This window comes from Bactrocera neohumeralis, chromosome 5, assembly GCF_024586455.1.
Source record: "Bactrocera neohumeralis isolate Rockhampton chromosome 5, APGP_CSIRO_Bneo_wtdbg2-racon-allhic-juicebox.fasta_v2, whole genome shotgun sequence".
In the NCBI taxonomy this organism is placed as follows: Eukaryota; Metazoa; Arthropoda; class Insecta; order Diptera; family Tephritidae; genus Bactrocera; species Bactrocera neohumeralis.
Genome location: NC_065922.1, coordinates 1,076,156 through 1,097,210, shown reverse-complemented (window position 1 = coordinate 1,097,210; position 21,055 = coordinate 1,076,156). Strand labels below are relative to the sequence as shown.

General features: G+C 40.8%; 1 protein-coding gene across 2 annotated transcripts in view; it reads right to left on the bottom strand.

Moving 5' to 3' along the window:
* Positions 1-251: 251 nt before the first annotated feature.
* Positions 252-21,055, bottom strand: part of LOC126757983 (protein disconnected) — a 92,496-nt gene continuing 71,692 nt past the window's right edge. Inside the window, exons 1-2 of one of the 2 annotated variants that reach the window (XM_050471927.1) lie at positions 7,297-8,113; positions 252-2,453 (exon numbers count right to left, since the gene is read on the bottom strand). In XM_050471927.1, the coding sequence (XP_050327884.1) occupies positions 873-2,429 (1,557 nt within the window). In that variant the 5' untranslated portion in view covers positions 2,430-2,453; positions 7,297-8,113 and the 3' untranslated portion in view covers positions 252-872. Of the gene's footprint in view, positions 2,454-7,296; positions 8,114-21,055 lie in introns of those variants that run through there. The other variant, XM_050471928.1, reaches the window with a different exon arrangement.

The window sequence follows — 21,055 nt, the reverse complement described above, 5'->3', positions numbered from 1 at the left end:
GGCTCCGATATATGTACATGGAAAACTTTTTCACGATATAATCCAAATACGCAAAAATAATCCCTTGATGAAAGGAACATAGAAAAATTAATATTGGCTTTGATATTCAAATGATTTTCTTAGCAGAATTAGTATTATTTTCACATCGTCTGCTGAGGGGTGATCTTTACGAAGTAAAAAAGCGTGTTTTGTTAAGTTCAAGAACCTCGCAACTAATCATATTCACCTGATTAATTGAAACATTGTTTTTTGTTTTGATCGTTTTCATAAAAATTTTCCTTTTATTTAATACTTTCATACTCAATTCGCTAAATTTACTTACTGACTTTGGCTAAACATTACCAACGTCATGATATGTTGAAAACTCTTAATTTACAGTTTAAAATCTAAGACTTACTCCCCTACAACTCGTTGTACATCAATTACAGTTAGCTTGGGTTTCCCCTTAAATGTTTTAAGACAAACGTGTTAATTTAGAACATATTAAAACTTAACTTAACGCAATAAAAGTGAGGTTAAGCAAAGCACAAATTTACTAAAAAGCTACGACAAATGAGGGGCCCCTCGACATTTGATTACGACTTTTCCAAGTGTTTTTAAATGAGGAGCTTTAAATTAGAATTAAAAATATGAATACTTTTGCAGGTATAATGAAATAAATTTACAAATTACACAACTAACAGCTACAGAATAAATATTTACAATGAATCCGAGCATCTTTGCGACCCTCAACTGGGTAACGATAGACTCCAACAGCAACAGGACGAACTTACACAACTAAAATTAAATACAATAGTACATAACAAGGTCACGGTGTTTCTGATGACTACTAGGAAGGACGGTTGAATGCTAACAACTGAGGTGACTTGGCTTTACACCGAAATCGCGCTCGTTGGAATTTCAGTGTATTGAGGCTGAGTCGCTGTTTGCTGCTTAATGCCGCCGTTTATGAACATGGACCGATATACTTCGGAGAGAAGGTTCCATACGGGTGGCGCGGGTGCTGCTGGAGAGGCTGAGTCCGGGCCTACTTCGAGGGCGGGCAGCGCAGTTGGTGCGTAGGGCGCTTCGGAAGACTGAGCTGCGGCGGCGGCGGCGGCAGCGGCGAACATTTGCGACTGCAAGAGACGCAATTGCTGCGCCTCGGCCGACAAGATTGAGGAGGGATGGTGGGAGGTCGTCAGACAATTTTCTGTTGAATCTGTATTGGCTGCCGGTTGTTGCGCCTGTTGAGGAGTGAGATCAATCCCGTATGTATAATCTCTGGTAGTTTCTTCTTCCGCTTCCATTTTTACAACGACTGGAGACAGACGCTCCTCGGTCACCTCTGTGTGATTGCGTTTGCGTTTGCCCAACAAAGAATCTACCGAGAAACCGTTGGACTTTGATACTGCTGTATGTTGAGGACTACCGCAATCGCTGTAGTTGGCAGACATTGTAATGGTAACAGGACTGGATAAACGCTCTTCTACCGACACGCCGCGTCGTTTGTGAAGACTGAAGTCTAGCGGTTCATTGGAGTCTTCCGTTGGATCGAAATTAATCGCCGCGTCCTCATCGATAGATACTGATATCAGTTCTTCGTCGACGTCGCGTGCTTCTTCCGCATCGACATCAGCGTTTTCATCATCGTCGTCGGCATCAATTTCCCTGCAGTAGTCGTCCACATCGCTATTACTGTCGCCGTGACTAATGTTGGAGGCAGTGGTGTGCACATCTAGTATATAGCTATCATCCTCACCATCCGCATCAGACGCTGAAGCTGAACCTGTGCCAGTAGAACTGAGTCGGAACCCTGCCCTCATTTCTAATTGCTCCTGGTTGGCTAACATATGGTGAAAGCCAGCAGCATTGGCGGACGATGGAAAATCACCAAACATAACGGGCTGATGTGCGCCATAACCAGCAGCCGCAGCAGCTGAATGTGGCATGAGACCCGGAAATGCGGCCGAAGGTAACAGACCGGCAGGTGACAACGAAAATACGGGAAATTGTTGCGCTGTCCGGCCATCGTGTGGTGAGATCTTGCGGCGGATGTGGGGCGAATGCAGCTTCGGGTTGGGATTGGCGCTGTGGCGATTACGAGAACGACGTGAGCTGAACACCATGTTGCAACCCTCTACAGTGCACTTGTGCATCTCACGCAAGTGCACAGCGGAGAAGTGTATTTTCAAGGCACCCTTGTCGCAGAAGGTCTTTAGACAAAGGGAGCATTGCACACGCTTCTTGCCCGTCACAGGATTGATAAACTGGGCTGCGAGGTTGACGGGCGGAGAGCCCCACCGCTTCGGCTTGCCCATTGAACCGCCGATTGGCGAGGTGGCGGGTGAGGCAGCCATGTTCCCAACGGGAATTGGTCCTGGCGCTGCTGTGGTCGAGTGGCCCAGCAGATAAGCGGGAGGCATGAAGGTGGATATGAGGTGTTCCATTGCTGAGGTTCGTTGTATTTACACCTAAAATTAGATAAAATAAAGTTCTAAATTAGAAAGATTCTCTTAATTTATTGTGCTAAAATGGATATAGTTTAAAAAAAAAATATGTATGTACATACAAATAATTAATTTTGAGAACGTAATTGAAAATCACAACAAATTGGAGTGAGAATCGAATTTCCGCTTCATGAGTGATCTGCTTCTTCACGATTCGGTTGTGTCTCACTGCCGCCAAGAATAATCTTGATTGACAGTCCGAAGTGGCTGCATATGACTGGCATGGTGTGTGTGCACATACTAAGAATTTCACAACAATAACAACAACCACACACGCATATTTAATAAAATGAATGGCTGCATTTGTTTGCGATGATCTGCGCATAATTAGAAAGATGACATCTCCAGCGCAGTTAAAAATGCTCCGCGATAATTTCAATAGAAACCAAGCCCAACAAAGCGCATGCACACACTAATCCACGCACAGTGTCACACATACATTGAACTGAAGTGGAGCAGCTCTAAAAGGAGATTACATCATTTCCTCGATGTCAAATGGATAAGTGACGTCGCACTTGAGTCTGCTGGTTCGCCAGATTTGAGACTTTAATACTTTCAAGATGAGCACCGATGTCAATTCCACAGCCAAGCTATTGTGAATATATTTTTGATTTTAGCTGGATAAATACTCTCGATCCCTTTTCATTTTAAAAAACGAATCACACGAACAACACAAGTGACGATCGTAGCCCAGAGACATCGGTCAATCAAGAACGTAGAAGTTGCACCATAAATGTCCCCAACAGCAATTCACAGCAAGCGGAACGGATGGCGAATGCATAAGGATTATCGTGAAATCATAAAACGCAAAGAAATACATTCCTTCTGTGTGAGAGTGAGATTGAGCGGAAGAGCGGAGAAGAGAGTGTGAGCGACCAAACGCCTGGACAACCAAGTTGCACACACACATTCGCACTTGACGCACTACGTTTAATCCAAGGCAACGGTGCTGAACAATAACTCAAATCATAAATTCAAGTGATGTTCAATGCCAAACTCCACAACTGGATAACAGCGGATGCGAAAAATAAAAAGTGCCAAACGCGAGCCTCGTCTAAATATCAGTGGTGCGACAGAAAGACAATCAAGTCCACAATTTGAAAGAGCCTTGCACAGAGTGTATGGTGAGAGCGTTGTTGGCGTTGGGAACGGACGCGCTGCGCCAACGGTGGTGATTGACTTGAATCCAGTGTGTGAGTTTCCCAGCAGCGTCGGGAATCGGTCGCGAATCGGAGTTGCCTCTTTCCCCACTCTCGCAGGAACTCTTTCTTACCTGTCAGCAGGCGCATAAAATATGCTTTTACGACACCACACAACAGTGGCTGCCATTATTCGTCGCATTTTGAGTTATTCGCCGTGCCCGATGTGCCCGCCGATCACCAAACGACCATGAGCAATGACGAAAGATGCCAACCGACAAACACAAGCGCGGATACACACATGAAGCCTGTGTTACGAGCTGAAATGTCCATGCGATCAAGGAAGGTATGTGTGAAAATTGTGCGAGAAATGGAGGCTTTTAATTGATCGTAAATAATTACGACGTACGCGGGTGCAGCAAATTCCATTTACGACAATCAGCAGCGTTCAATATAAAAATGGAATTACGGGTTTTTCTGTGGTGGCGAGTGTCGAGATGTTGAAAGCCAGCGAGGTCAAATCAGAAGAAGGGCCGACAGTGTAATCCATATTTTCGGTTTGCGTCACTTTGTCACCTTCGTGTTTAAATTTGTCTTTTTACCATATCTTGACCTGTCTGTACCTGTCACACTCTGCTACAAGCTCAGCTCATGTCAGCGGCATGCGTTGCCAGCTCACATGTACAAGTATATACATATATGTATGTATGTATGTATATACCACGCATGAGTTACAATGACTGAACATGACATAAATACTACTGTAGTTTGGTGATTTATGCAATTACTACAAACAAGTCGAGGCATAAAATTCCAAAGTCTCTCTTTTTATGTTAAGCATTGCATACAAAGACAAAATGTTTGTCGCCGAATAACGAAAGACAATAATAAAAATACGACAGAGGTGTAAATGTCCGAGAAAAGTGGCAACCGCAGACCGTCTCACAATAAGCACAACGCCAGAAAAGTCTTCGCCAAACGAAGATGACACTTTTATCACTGGTAGCTGAATGGCGGCCCGATTTTTTTCTTTGGCTTCTCACTTCGACTTAGCCGCGACTGGCAGGGTTTCGGCTGTGAGGCCGGCTTGATGTTGATTTATTATCGACAGTGATTGTATGCGATGATCATTAACATTTAGATTGGATTTTTCTCAATGTTAGCTTGTGTGTTCAAACATCTGTGTTGTGCTTTATCTCGTCTTAGCCTGTTTTCAGCCGCTGAGCTTGTTTATTGTGCCGCCTGGCTTTATGCTGCTTTCTAGGTAGCCAGCTTGTGGTCGCTATAAAATCCTAATGAGCTTTCTTACCGCTACGCTGCCGCACCGCTAAGCGTTTTAAGACTCTTTGACAAAATCTTCAGATGCCAAATGGTTGACATGAAAAAATAAACGCATAAAAGACATTAACAAAATACATCAAGCCATTTAGAGCAACACCGATCGGATCACACGTTGGTAATTATAAAGTCATAATGCCTTAGTGGTGTCTATGCGAGTATAATTTAAGTCTACCCATTGTGCGCGCTAATACATTTCTGTAAATGTATCTATACAACGTGGATAAGGCAAGGCGTAAGGCTCTTCAAAATTACATACAACAAATCACAAGAACTGAAGCAAATTAGTTAATTTAATGTATAATGTAGAAAGTATAGTTCTTTTTTACCCTCAACGGTTCAAAAAAGAATCTACTGACATGAAGCTGAGGACCAGCTTTTATACTGGATTGTCGCGGACCCAAGCTGGATAACTCTTGTTAGCGCTTTCAATGACAGGTTCAATGCCGATTTACATGAAGCCAAAGCGAGTCTGCAAGTGTTTGCAGATTTTACGACCCCATTAGAAAGATAAATTCAGAGACGCATGTACTCATAAGAGTTAGGAAGAAAGCGTCGCGCTTGATAAGATCACAACAGTTCCAACAAGAGGACAGCACAAGCAATTATTACTAGCACAACTATTTCGGTGTGAATATTTACAAGGGAGTTTGGAGAAATAGCAATGATGAAGCCAACATCAACAGCATGGAGCAGGAGAGACGAACGCGAAAGACTTTGGCGATTTGATTTTCGATCAGCAACTTGGTGCCACGACAAATCGAGTAACAGGGAGGACGAAGTGAGATCTTCTTGGGTTTGAGCTATTCGCAATGTTTTACACGTACATATGTATGTTTGTACATGCGAACATTGTTGTATTCAGCGGACACGACTGCTGTGTTGCCCGCCTTTTGATGTCGTAAAAATGGAAGACCAGTAGTTGTAAAACGCTGTTATAGTGCTGAGGGCACCACGGGGAGGTGGTGTGCGGCAAATGTGATCGAACACTTTAGTGGACAAAAATCACAAAACATTTTTAATGGCAGCCGCAAATCTGATACATGCGAGGGGTCGGGAGATGCTCTGGTGAGTTTGTTAGTTTTAATTCAAAGTTGCAACCGGTGACCGCGGCCGCAGTGTTGCTGTTGATTTGTGGAGCTGTACCTCGCTTCGCGACCAATTTTTAATTACTTTTTATTGTCAACATTTTGTACGGACACAGACAGAAAATTTATGTTTAGGAAAATCGGCTGCTGCTGACACACCTTAATGAAATGCTCCTCTTTGAATGACTTTTCTCGCATTTTTCTTAATTGATATCTGAATTTACATGTATGCATGCATCTATGAATGCTATTAGGACAGTTAATTGGCATCGACAGAGATTGCCTTCATTGCCCTCAGTTCTGCCAATTGACTTGCGGCGACCTCGCGTTTCTAGGGCCACTCGATTGGCTGCTCGACGGCCTTTTCAATTAAAACAGTCAGCTTGCCACAAGATGTCGTCTGTCATCTGAGCGAGGGATCGCATCTACTCTTTGGGCGCTTGGTTGCTTGGCCAATTGGCCGTCAACAACTCCAGTGTCTTTTACTGTTATTGTTTTGTGTGTATGTGTTACTCTCGTTATGCTTGCTTAATTTCCAACATATTTCAGATTTATTGCTGTTGTTACACATATTTTTGGTACGCGTTTTTGTTTTCTTTCCGCTACTCTTTTGACCTCGCTCTTTGGCGATTTTAATAAAGCCATTTGATGGCAGGTTTTCTCACAGTTAAGTTGAATTAATAATAAAAACGATAAACTACATGATAAAATGTCCGTCTGCACACTTCGTCATATAATTACTTACTAAAAATTATAAATAAAAACGAAGCTTAGCAATGAAAACTGCGCTTTTTAGTAATGAATGGGATCAGGGACCAGTTAGAGCTTTGAATAATTTTCTGGCCTTTTTTGCTGTGGAATCTTCGTAGCTGCTTACATTCTGACTCATCAACTTGTTATTAAATGCATCTATAAATAGCCTTCCCAAATCTGTTTAACTCAATTCACCCATAGCTGTTGAGAGATAGTCTTCGAAATTCTTCGGAGGCTACTTTTTTTCTAACTTTCCATAACAAATAGTAATTTTAGAGATTTATCAAGATGTAAATTGCGCATTTATTCACTTTTTAGGTGAAACCTTAGCCAGTCAACCTTTCAAACCTGACGATTGCTTTAAATTACACTTAACGGTAAATATCAAAAATTCCGACGGCACAGCATATGCATATGGGCAAGTAATCTTAACAATTTCTGCACAAAATATGTTTGGATATTAAATTAAGGCTTCGGAACATTGCTTACCTTTAGAAAAATTCCAAAATCTCGTTCTTCCTTTCGTAATTATTCCTCCAGTTTTATATAAAATTTTTGAAATATGTCAGCTGTGCTCCAATATTATTCGTGAAACCTTCGAAAAAGTTTTGGTTTGGGAACAATTTTGTGTTAAAAACGGGTTTTCACTCTATAGGTTTTAAAAACAGTTAAATTACTGCCCTGCACTTGTTTCGTCACAAATCATACTTATTTACTTGCACTAGCAGGCATCACTTTTTTATTAATAGCACCGACAGTACTTTATCAGTTAAACACTTAACACCATTTATTCCTTCTGTTTCTTATTTTCAGTTCGTCAAATATGTGTGCATGATATTTAGTTCTTAGACAACTAGTACCCGTCGTGCTTCTTCGTTTACTTCACTCCTGCACATATGTCCACTTCCTACAAAGTCGTGGGTGACACTGACAGACTGTGGCACATTATGTCGCTGTGAGAATTCAACCAACTTGTGCTACTTGTGCTGTCGCCGCTTCTCAACGCGACCTCGTACCCGCTCACACACCACCGCCGCTGTCGTCGGTCACAGTGACACGAACACCAGCGCAAACACCATTCGCACAACGCGCTGCTGCAGGCAACTACCACAGCAATGCGCTCACACTCAGCCCCTATACGTTTTGGATAGACAGTATAATGTTCTTGGTTGACTTTTGTTTGCTCTGTCGACGTGCTCTGCTATGGCGACTCTGCTTGGGGACACTGTGCTGCGACGCTCTCAACCGAATGTGTTCGTGGACAATGACGATAAGGACAGCTGCGTCACTCGATTCGCTGCAGCTGCACATACACGCAACACACGACAATTCGAGACTTACTGAGAGTGAGTTTGTTTCTGCTGTGACAGTCATCCAAAGCGACCTGGCGTACCACCTAGCAGAGGCAGTGGCAGAGGCAACGGCAAAGAGCATACACGGCATTCTATTGTGAGCAACTTGGCTATCAGCCGAATGACACAAGAGACAAAAACGTATTTACTTGCATACATCTGTAGAATTGTTTTTGTGCAAACACATCGCATTCACACGGCCGCGTCTGTGTGAATGAGTGTGAGTGTGGTTGGTTGCGTGCTCAGTGACACTCAGGCGGACACATTGGCTTTTGTTGTTGTTGCATATGCGTTGCGTATTGCCTTTTTCCATTCCATTGTTGAAACCGTAATGAAGGCGAAGCCGCCTGGTGGAGAGGAAGACCACGAACGGACTGTTTTAAAGAGCACATAATGCAATGCCACTATTTCACTTCAACCAGAACCAAGTTCATAGCGCATTCACTCACTCCTCCAGCCAGAAGCACTGAGCGCCTGAAATAAGAGCGGCTTCGTGTTGTATTATTTTGACTTTTATCTAAGTATGTAGGGAGATGTGTACTTATGTGCCTATATTTGAGTATACAAACACATACACTTGTGTGCCTTTTCACACACAAACACACCTCCCGTATACGGCGAGTCGATAAAGTAGTTTCGATTTGGATTAACTTACTCTTACGCTATGTATTACCGTTAGAGGCCATTTAATAATTTATGTTGTTTCAAAGTAAGATATTCAACGATTAGCTTGAATTGTCTCTTAAAGTATATTCTCCAGCTGCGGTGCACTCAAGCTTTCTTCTCCCAACTTAAGCAAATTAAGAAGTCGGGACTATGTACATATGTACATACATCTGTTTGTATATACAAACGTCTATGCATCGTTTGTTGCATGACCGCGGAACACACATATGCGGACATTTGGGCAAACGGTAATACATTAAGAAAATATGTCCACTGGAATGTGCCCGCTCACTGTTCGACGCATGCCTTTTTCTTACTGGCCTTATGTACTGGCATAAGTAAATACACAAAAATGTAGACGAATGCGTGTGTGCATTGTATTATTGTCCTATGTTCGGCATATAACTTTGTGGGACGACACAATTTGCAGCAACGCACCCGCTTATCCGTCTAATCAAAGCAGGCATTTACCAACCTGCCCACCGACAGCACCCACATTGTCCATATACGCAATCGCTATCTTTTTCAACCTCTCACATACGTTTTCAAGGCAGGCACTTAAAGCAGGCCATTTCATTCGCACAGTGTCGCATGTTTCCGCGCTGGACCATATTCAGTTGACATGCGACGCTGGTGACCGTCGCATTATATCGCTGGTGTTGTTGCTTTTTACCATAACCGTTTACTCCCAGCTATTCAGGCAAAGAGGCAATACACGCTTCTTGCTTCTCTCAACTCAACACGAACGAAGCACTGTGGCTATTGATAGCAAGGGAGAGCGCACAAACACTGCTACGTTTTATTTAGTAGAGAGTTTCGCCCCTTTGCGCCTCTGTGTGAGACAGAGGTGAAACGAGTTGACTTTTGCAGTTTTACATTCGTACGAGTGAAACACCGATCCACATTCACTTTTCGCAGCGTCGTCGTCAGCTGCTGCATGAGGTTCCGCTGTTCTGTTCACTGTCGCTGTCGACGCCGTTGTAAGCGTCGCTGCAGCAGCGACCATATTGTCGTTTACTGTTTGGTTTTGTTTGGCTCACCTCGTTTTTTGTCTTCCTCCGAGAGTGTTAGTGCTGGTTAGCACACTGCTGCTATATGGTAGCGCTACCTTTGCTTTGGCTTCGCCTCTGCCTCAGTCTTTGCGCTGGTCGATGGCGTTGATATTGTTGTTATTGCTCTTTACTTGAGCTTCGTAAATATATAAGGTTATTGTTATTGTTGGTGGTGATTTTTTCCTCTCGTTTAAATTTTGTCATTTGTTGTGTCTCCTTGGTTTGAATATCTCTTTCACTCGAAGGCATTTTCTAATGGCGTCCATGCGCTGCTTCTCCCTCTGTCACAAGTGAGTCTTGGGTTTAGCTTTGATTTCAGACGACATTTTAATATGGGGGCGAGTACCAATGCACCAATGACATCGCAGATCTGGTGACAAAGGCATTATTGCTATTCGTGACCGTGCGATGCTGGGTAGAGAGATCAGGCAATGTTGAATGTGACTGCAAGGAAGTTATTCAGAACCTAAAGCAGGAGGGAGGTTCTTCGTCCGTTTACAATGGCACTGGTTATATATTCAGTTTTTTATTTCAGTTCAAATCTTTGTACGTATACATATGTACATATGTATATATGTATGCTGGTATATAAAGCATATACCATACATATGCATTTAAGTCAAATAGTAAGCTTTAAATAGGATGGAAAGGAGCAAACTTTCGGCAAATACAGTCACGAAGATGTTTTACCGTGTAAATATGCCGTAATCTATAAGGCAGAGAGGTACACAAACGGTTTTAAAGGTTTGAATTTAAGTTACCTAAATGTTTAGAACCTTCTTCTTAATCATGAATCACACACATGTCTTCAAAATGACGCTGAGTAAATTTTTAGAAAATTTATCCGCCCTCAACTGAAATTTATGCATCTATTGGGTCTCAACGACTACATATTTACATACAGTACTTATGTAAAAGCAATATTTTCTCCCTTAAAGATTTAAAAAGTGCATAGCCCTTAGCATTTCACACTAATTGTGGCCAACTTGACAACATTATATTAAATGAGGCATGTGATTTGTATATAAGGAGTGAATATTCTGTGATTGCTTAATTCTTGACGAATTTAAATTCTACAGACCAATTCAGTTTAATTTCAAACCGACGGTCCCGCGGTCCCGACGGTGTTTCCAGCTTAACACCATTGGAGCAATTTCACATTCAAACCTCTTCATCCTCTTGGCCCAAAATTGAAAAAGGGGCAGCGGTGTATGATATAGTGTTTTGTCAGAATCGTTCCTCTCTGCTTATGGCATCATACCTATGTTTAATTGAAGAGCTTGGCAATATCGAACAGTTCATAAAAAGAAAAAAATCGAAATCAAAGTTCACACATATACACGTATACTTATGTATGTACATACATACGTAAATTCGTCCTAAACTTCAGTTTAATCAATGCATGCATACTCGCTTCCACATCAAGTGCCCACTGTGACGAATTATAGTCCAACTTGTAGGTTTTGAAAATTCGTAAAGCATCGCTCTACATACATATACCTTGTAAATACGTTTACAAACCTGCTTATATGTGTCTATATGAATGTGTGTTTGTGCGATGTCCATCAATGTCCATTCGCTGCTCAATATTTTCAATTTTATTTGAAGGTATTCTCCTTCGCTTTGTTCCACTTTTTATCATTAATCAAATATTATCTTTACCTGCAACAACTCACCCACTTTCGCAACCCCTTCGCCGCGCGCTCTTCCATTTCAACTCACGCACTAACCGACTTTGCTTTAAATTGTGCATTTTTGGCGTGTGATTTTTCTCCCGTACGCACTTCACTTCATGCTCATTTTTGAGGCATTTTTAAATTTTAGATGTTTCCCCATTTCATTGGATAAACTATTAATCATTTCTTTAGGTTCAAATGCCAAAAAATGGCCTGCGGATTGCCGCTTTCTTACATATTCGATTTGGTGTCAATAAATTGTTTCACTTTGATTCCTTTTTCTCAAGCCAAACCAAGCCAGCTTTGTAACTGCCCAGAGAGTTGATATTAAAAGTTCATTAATAAGAAATAAAAGTCAAGGAAGATAATAGATAAAAGGTATATCAGCGCCTTTTGTGCGCTGCTGCTGCTGCTGAATGCATTCACGCAATTCGAAACACCTAGACAGATATGCGTCAATTACCAACTGCAGAGATAATGCGTCGATTAAATATAAATGTATGAAGTTTTACACCGACTAGCCCCGTGCATACAAAATCCAAGCTAGTTCAAAACCATAAAGGTAACTGTAAACTAAAATGGTAAATGGTAAATGGCCCATATCAACACTTATACTTTCTTCGAAACGAACTTTTTGTGGGGAAAGGTGTTGAGCATTACCAAACGAATTGGTTTTTGTGGTGTGAGTAAAGCTTAGGAGTGATAAATGAAGACAAACAGTTCAACTAGCTGAATATTATGGAAATATTTAATAAAAACCACTACATTTTCCTATCTAAAGTACAATTTTTTATTTTGGTACTAAACTAACGAACACATATACATATGTACATACACGCCGGCTTATGACTTAGCACTGGTTCTTTTAAGGGGCAACTGCAGTGTGAAGTGTCGAAAAAAACATTTTTAATTTTTGCTTTTTTTGATGGTTGATGGTTTGGAAATAACATACTAAAATTTAAAAATAATGTTTTTCGGTTAATTCAGTTTAACTTAAAAGGCGATCTTCTCAAAACTTGATTTATTAAAATGGCTTTGATTGTAACTCGAAGAGAAATCATACGATAACTTTGATTTGTTTCTGCTTAGTGTCTATATGTATGTATATTTGTATGTGCAATGACACTCTATCTTTTCGATTGGGTGAAAAATGTAACTTTGACGGACAAAACATCCGCACATTTTTTTAGGAAAGTTCGAAAATTTGTTTCAAAATGTAAAATGTTAACTTTTTAAAAAATCTTGGGTCAAATATAAGAGCGAAAAACTCTAAATTTATTTTTGTACCTTTTTGGTCACTATTTATTTATAAATAAATCCTTAAAATTTTAACACATCAAAGAATATTCACATACTTAAGCCAAAATATAAATATTTATGTTTTAATTTTTGTATTTACGATTATTTTCCTCAGTGTAAGATGGGTTCCTAACTCTAACAAACGCCGCAAACAGCAACCTCAAATAATGATGCGTCCTGTGCTAAAAGCATTATTGCTCCATATTAGGGGCATTTAGCATTTTCGCCTTTATTTTATTTTATGGGAAACCATTACGCCGGTGAAACGAGAGAGTGTCGTCGCTTAGCCATAGCAATTAAGCGAAAGGGTTAAATAGACATTTTCTTAATGACAGCAAATCATCTGCCAGTCGCGGGTCAAAGAAAAAAATAATGTCACAAACGAACTTACAACTAAATTTAACCCTTTCACCGAGTTTCCAGGCCAAATAAGGCGCTATTTTTCAAGCCAACAGGTCCAGACTCAGACACATAAGCAAAACACAGCAATGGAAGCACGCTCAAATTATGGCCTTTTGTTTTTAAAGACACAGTGAAAGGGTTACGCTGTTCGGGCGACAATTTCAATTTTCGATCTGGTATTTAACCCTTTCACTTCACGACGGCCTTTTGTATTCGGCGCTGGGCAATTTCGAACATTAAAATATGTTTTACTAATAGGCAGCCACTGTGTCTAAGAAAAGCAACGGTGATAATGTGTGCACTACTTTCTGCAACAACAACAAACTGGGACCTGCCGCACTGATTTGGCAGACCACACAAACGGCTTCGGCAAAAGAGAGCTCAGACAGGTACCAGCCGTCAGCAAACTCTAGGCGGCAGCAACACAAAGGCATAGCGATGTTCATACTTATCTGAAAACACAGCTCACATCAAGCGTGCAACAATGGGAAGCGCGAATACTCACAACAAAGACACAACAATAATATTTCGAAGATGAGAGGTGTGTCACCACTTGCGTGCCCTGCAAATGTGGCATAAGAAACCAGAAATTACAAAAACAATTACACCGAACGTCACATGTGCACCTCAGCATTCCTCTTCACACAACCAAAATAGTACTCCGTTGGAATCTAATTATGTGATAGAATTAATATGGTGGGAGCGCTCGTCGATCGTGTCCTTTAGTGCCGCATCCGCCCACCGAGTGCCGCTTACTTGTCATCGTACTTCGATTCCCCAGAAAAATGACAATAAATCGAGATTTATTCTTTGGGATGTCCCGATGTCCATTGTGATTGCATTGTCCTGCGGTTTTTGTTGTAAAATTGCACGAAATATACTGCAGGCGCTATCTTTCCTCGGCTATTTTCGTGGGCAATTAGAAGCAATCGTCACACCGATTTCGGATAGCCCACATTCTATACATAATAGATATATCTGGTCATTTTATAGAGTTGCACACATTCTTACATACAATTATTTACGGAACTGCGTCAAAACATATAAAACCAAGCAAATCTTCCATATTTAAATATTGAGTCTCCACTCCGGATTTGCCTTTTACGATCTACTGATTGCTAAGCTGGTTCTCCGTTTACGAGGTGACTTTGGAGTTAATATTCCTGTATTCACATTCTGCGTACAACGAAACTAGTTTCATACTTTAGAACAATATACACACATATGTATGTGTAACTTTAATATATAGCCACAAATGTAATATTATTGAAAATGTGTAAAATTTGATAACGGGTTTTCTAGTTGCTATTATTTAACACACCCCAGGGCCTTGCGCCATTAAAATCAAAGCTGAAGGGGTTGTTAACCGCACATAAGGGCTCATTAATATCCTTGCGGCGTTTGCGAGCATGACTATGTACACGCGTATATCCAAATATGTACATATGTATGTATGTGCGTTCCCGAGGTTATTATTTCAATAGTTAAAAGTATAACCTACCCCAAGAAGTAGTGACAACAAATAATTTAAGGGAGCTTCGGAAAGAGTAATACCTCTATTTTCATAAGCACTTCCATATATATGTACATACATATACGCATACATACATACATACATACATATACTCACAACAGACATATTTTATATGTGTATGTATCTGAAGTCACAAGTCCACTTTTTCTTTTTTCAGCCAACGAATATTTGAATGCGTAATAACAACTGTACATACATATGTACATATGTGTATATATATACATATGTATTTGTCTACAGGGGAGCGAAGAAGACTTTAAAAATTAGCCCACTTAGGTTTGGAATTTCGCGGAGTAGTCAATGTACGTCGCGGTTTCTTATTTCGTGGCATTATGGAATCCTTATAAATTATAATTTTTAATTAAAAATTATTATTAATTTTTCACCTAAACTCAATTAAAATTGTTCATATTTTTCAATTTGTAATGAGAAGATTGTCGCTTCGCAACGCAGCGCATCACAAGCTCCTTCTCTATCCAAAAGAAGCTTGGCAGCAATTGTGGAGAACTCTTGGCGACAATTGACGGAGATGCTGCCGAATAATAATTGTAAGCCATTCCCAGCCTCGCATTCACCACCCACAGCTGTGGAGAGCGTTCGCGGTTGTGTGTGGCAGAGCGTAGTTTACTTTGCTGAACAATTAAATTGCTGGAAAAGGCGAAAAGCAAAGATGAACATCATTAAAGGAGCATGCGGCAGGCCTCATTATAAACGTGTAAGTGCCTGCATGGATGTATGTATGTGTGTGTACAGTAGCGATTGTTGTTTGCACGCTGGCTTCCTGATTGCTATTCTGAGCGGGTCTAGCCTGCACTGACTGGGTTTGGTTTCATGGCTAAAAATACGCGCAAATGACGCCCCACGGTAATAGGTCGCAGACAAACATAAACATAAAGCTGGCTGGCATCAAACACAGCGACAGGAACAACGACCTCACGAACTTTGCACACAATGAAACCAAAAACAAAAACACAAACAGTGAAGTGAAGTGAAGGAGCCACCACAGTGTGCGGTTGCTGTAGCTACGAAGTTTTCAAACAACTGCGATGTCGGGCTCGCCCAGCATTCGCCCCTTCACCGAAACTGATCCCCCGAAAAGCAGTTAACGGGTTAGCAAGAGTGTTTGCCGTAAGACACAGCTTGTCAGCGTCTACTTCGGCCAGCCAATGACTTCAGCTGATACTAATTAATTCCCAACAGAGAATCAATGCCAATGAAGTTCGGCCGTGGACCACACACACACTCTCAAACCGGATTGTACGGGGAGGCAGACGCCGCTGCGGAAGGACACATTTAATTCATTTCACGTTTAAATACGACAATCTTCCTATGAGATGGCGATGGCGATGGCGATGATGCTGTCCGACTTCAGGATACACCGTCCGCCAAAAGGCAGTTTGTTTTGGTTGTTCGGTGAATTTCGGGTCGCCCTTTTGCTACCTAATAATTTAAGCTAATATAAGCGTAAATTTTGTTGTCGTGGCCCTCAGGCGTTCTTCCTGCACACACATACTTATTGTCTCTTAACCCTTTCGTCCGCTCATCTTCTTCATATTTGCTCCTGCTTTGCCTGTAAATTTCTAGTGCAAATATTTTCATAACTTCAACTTCCGTCGTCTCAATTCAATTCGCATTACTTAAGGAGGTTCTTAGTGATTTGAATTTGCTTGAACTGTAATAAAATTTATTTTTAATATAAAACAGACCAAATCTTGCAACAAAGTATATAGTATAAAAGTATGCATATACAAAAGCCTGCGATAAAGAGAAGACCTGGGTTTTGTACATCCTCAGCAGAGTCACATTTTGAACCAATCCCTTCCTAATGGTCTCCAATAATTTTATTCGAGATCAGTTTTGATAGACAAGCTGCCACCAGGTTATGCTAGATACACAGACATACACACGTGTATACCAAAGCACACGTGCATTCATATTTTCAATTTGAAAGTTCAAATTATGGACGCCCCTATTGCTGCTGCGACGAGCACAAATGTGTATGTGCGAAAGGAAAAGTGAAAGGGTTGCAGCGCTCACTCGAATGCCCGTTATGCTGTGAAATTATGATGAAAATCAATAAAAACATATTTCCCTCATTATGAAACTTGCTACCATATTGCTGGCTCTTCTCAAGTCATACTTAGCTACATACATATGTATGTATATGTAAATATTTATATACTTACATATACCAGCCTTTCGCCATTGTCGTCTTCCTTCCTGACGAAGTTGTTGCCAAAAATGGAAGGATGCAATTACTTAAGGCTGGCTTTGTCTGCCCCGGCGGCTGAGTTCGCTTTAATTGGAGTACAGATCCGTAAATAGGCACAGCGATCCACCTCTTTTGGAATTGGGGGGAGAAGTTCGAAATTAGTGCGAATTTGCCTATTTGCCGTGGAAATTGTGGTCCATTAAAATGAGGCTAAGGTTTGAGCTCATTAGCCAGAGAAAGACGGAAGCAAGTAATTTGCATTACGAGAAGGTCACCGCAATGAAAGATTTTGGGAGTTGCTCTGAAGCAACAAAGTGGTGACTAGCATTGTAAGCTAGTGCTATGATTTCGGATATGTGCTATGATATGAGTGGACGTCGGCGGAACATTGGAATTGACTTGGAGAAAGCCGAATTATGCTGATATTGATCATCCAATTGATGTGTCTGGATATTGTGAGCTCCAAAACAGCGCTCCAAAAATTGGATGTAACACATCTGTTTATTTCACGCCTACCATCGCAATTGTTTCGATAAGCGCGAACTTTCCATCAAAATATGTTTGCTTTCAATTGAAAAAAGATGCAGCAACAAATAAAAAGATGCGCTTAAATTATATTTTTCAATCAAAATTATGCATAATTACCCATTCGAGCTTTCGTATCTGCGAATGCATTTCCACGCCTTCAGCTCATGTTTGAGTGGCTTTCAGCATTTTAAGCAAACTTAATACACGGACAATAAATGTGCATACGTGTGTTGCCCGAACACGCAAGGACATAATTCATGCGACAGCCCCAACCACCATCCAAACCGCTCCGCGAGCGAACGAAAGCAATGATCCATATTAAAGTCCTCCGCTGCCTTCCCTGCATTGGAGAAAATGGGCTTTTAACACGAGAACACACGTTGCAGGGGACACTAAATTGGTATGTCCGCACAGGATATGAAATGAATATCCGTAAATAAATAAAATGTCAGTCAAGTTGTACACAAGCAAAGAACACGCGTATCCTGCATCCTTGCACGCACGCCAGCGCCACTCTCCCTGGAGGTCCCCGCCGCCCAGCAAATTAACAAACACAACAGCGAAGGTGGAACAATTGTAAATGAAGAGAAAAAATATCAAACAAAAATCATAAAAAATGGCGAAATGACAACAAAGTGATTATGTTGTTGCATGTACATGGGCGAGGCGTGTTTGGTGTAATATCTGGTGTATCACATGCAGATTACAACAGCCCTGGCGCCAAGTACCGTTGCGTCGAGCGCGGGAGGCGGGGTAGGTTTTTTGCAAAATTGAAATCGTAAAAAGCCGAGCCACGGGAATGCAAAACAGATACCAGCAGATAATAAAATATTTTTGCATTTCACAGCAGAGCAAGTGCCTCCCACTCCGTTCACGCGCCGAGCACAATTGCGGAGCGGAGGGCAGGGCGGCAACGCATTCGTTGCTTTAATAAAACGAGCTCAGCCACTCATCAGCTCGTCAATTTGCAATAAAGTTGTCAGCACGGTTGCGGCAATCGCTGCGGGCACGGGACGCGAGCAGCAACAAAGCACGTAAGGTGAAATGCGGGGTGCAGCAACACGGCGCGGCATTGATTGCGTGTGGTAAATTTAGCTCCAACAACACGGGTGAGAGAGAGGGATACCAACAGCAATATTAATACACCAGAATTATGCGCTCGGTCAGAGGATAAAAAAACGCCCGAGAAGAGAAAAAGAATAGTGTGGCTTTAGAATAATCGGAAAGTGGAGAACAAAACACGAAAGCACAGCAACAATGCCAAAACAATTGGCGAGAATAAAGAAGAAAAAATGTTAAGTCAAATCAAGTGGGGTCTGGCAGCGTGCGAAAGCTGTCATTGTAGCTGTGTTCGCCCCACGAGCGCGCGACACCCTGGGCACAGTGCAAAACAGCCGCACGGCCCCTTGGTGTCACTTTATCAGCCTCCCAGCAGGCAACTGTTGCTCGCCCTCGCTTGCCGCCCCATCGGCCGCCGCCTGCGAACACGCCGCAGCAAGGACAACGCGCAGCAATTGTTATCATTTTGCTTCCCGCCATCCAGCCGCAGCTGTGGAGCTGGCATTGTTGTCGTTGCTGTTGTTATAAAAGCCGTAAAAATTGCGGATTACAATCGCGGATTTCAATTACAATTGTCGGCAGTTGGCCGTTCGCTGTTGGCTGTTGGCTGCACTTCGCCACTCCGACTCCCTCTCAGCATATACCGTTTTTTTCGCGCATTGTGTCCTTTGTGAGCGTTGTGTATTTGCTCCGGCACCGCAGCACCCGAATCGCCCCACTGCGAGCCGCTTTGTCGTTAACTATTTGCATTTGTGAGGTTCGTTCCACTTGAAGTGGCTTTATTTGCTTCTACTTTCACTGCTTCGTCCCCACCAACCTCTCGAGTTTTCCTTAGCAAATAGCTTTGTTCATATACATACATACATATGTACAGTGGACCAATAAAGTTTACATACACTTTAGTTCTATTAAATTTCGACACAAAAATGGATAAATTTTGTGGTTTTTTTCCATCCATTTCATGATTTGTATATTTAGCATTAAATATAGCATATCAAAATATTTTTTTTTTTTACACAAATAAAAAAAATTAAAGGTAAAGCGTTTTATATCAAGAAAGTTTACGACTTCATTTTTACATAAAAAAAGCAATACTTTTAACGGTTTTTGGCTTTTTGTTGCTTTAGTGTCCATAGGGGTATTTTTCTTTTTGACCCATTAAGTCCATAATCCAGCTTTTTGGCTTTGATGTTTTCGAATTGTTCTTTTTGAATAGGATTAATGTCTAGTGATTGTTTCACGTACAAGATTTGTGTGTTTTGGGTCTCTTAATTTGATGTGATTTAAACATTTTTATTTTTTTGTTCAGATACATATGCTTATTGTTTTTGTAAAGAAATTTGATGCAACCAAAACCCTAATTGAAAATGCTCATTTTGTCTTGCGACTTTCATTGATCTTTCTCCACATTTTTCGTGATCTATTCGAACCAAATTTATTAAATTTTGAATCGTCGGTGAACTCAATGTTTTCCCAAAACCAATACGGTTTGTTTAAATATTGTTTAGCAAACGCCGACATTTTCTTTTTATTAACCTTATATATGTATGGCTTACGTCGCGCGACTCGTCTATGATAACCAGCACTCTTCAACAAATTCCTTACTGTTTGGGGATTTATTTTTTTGTGTACATTTCAAAAATGTATAAGCATATGTATCTGAGCATTTTAAGAAAAAGATTTAAATTTTAAGTGTGCTTAAATCGGCTGTTAATAGCAGCCATTTCTATTTTCCACAGGATAACGACCCAAAACACACAACTTATCTTGTACGTGAATGGTTGTTTGGAAATAAAAATAACTCCTAAAACTAAAAAACCGTATTCGAAAACATCGAATTTCATCAAAAAGCTGGATTATGGATTAATGGGTCAAAATATCCGGAAATAATGCTAGAAAGTGCGTGGGGAGCATACAAGGATGTCTATGGACACTAATAGCAACAAAATGTAGGTTAAAAGTATTGTAATCTTTTTTTTTTATGTAAACAAATAAGTGTACGGATAAATTATGTCATTTTAAGTTTACCTTTAATTTTTTTTATTTGTGTAAAAAAAAAAAATATTTTGATCCGTCTATGCTAAATATACATATCATGAAATAGATAGAAAAAAAACCACAAAATTTATCCATTTTGAAACAAATAAACGTGTCGAAATTTAATAGAACTAGGTGTATGTAAACTTTATTGGTCCAATGTATACATATCTTTAGCCAAACTTGGCTGCCACTTGAGTGCTTGCTAATTTCGAAAATTCGCCGTTTTCCGACTTCATTTACATAGCTGGGGGCTTTCTTTTGGGGGATTTCTTTTATTGTCTTGAGTGCGTTCGATTGTTCTTTTCAACTTGTTTATTTGACTCTTAATTTGATGTGTAAACATTTTTATTATTTTTCGCTGTTTGTTTTTTGTGAAATTTGAGGAAACTCTAATTCGAAAATGCTCTTTCTTACCTTTTTATTTTCGG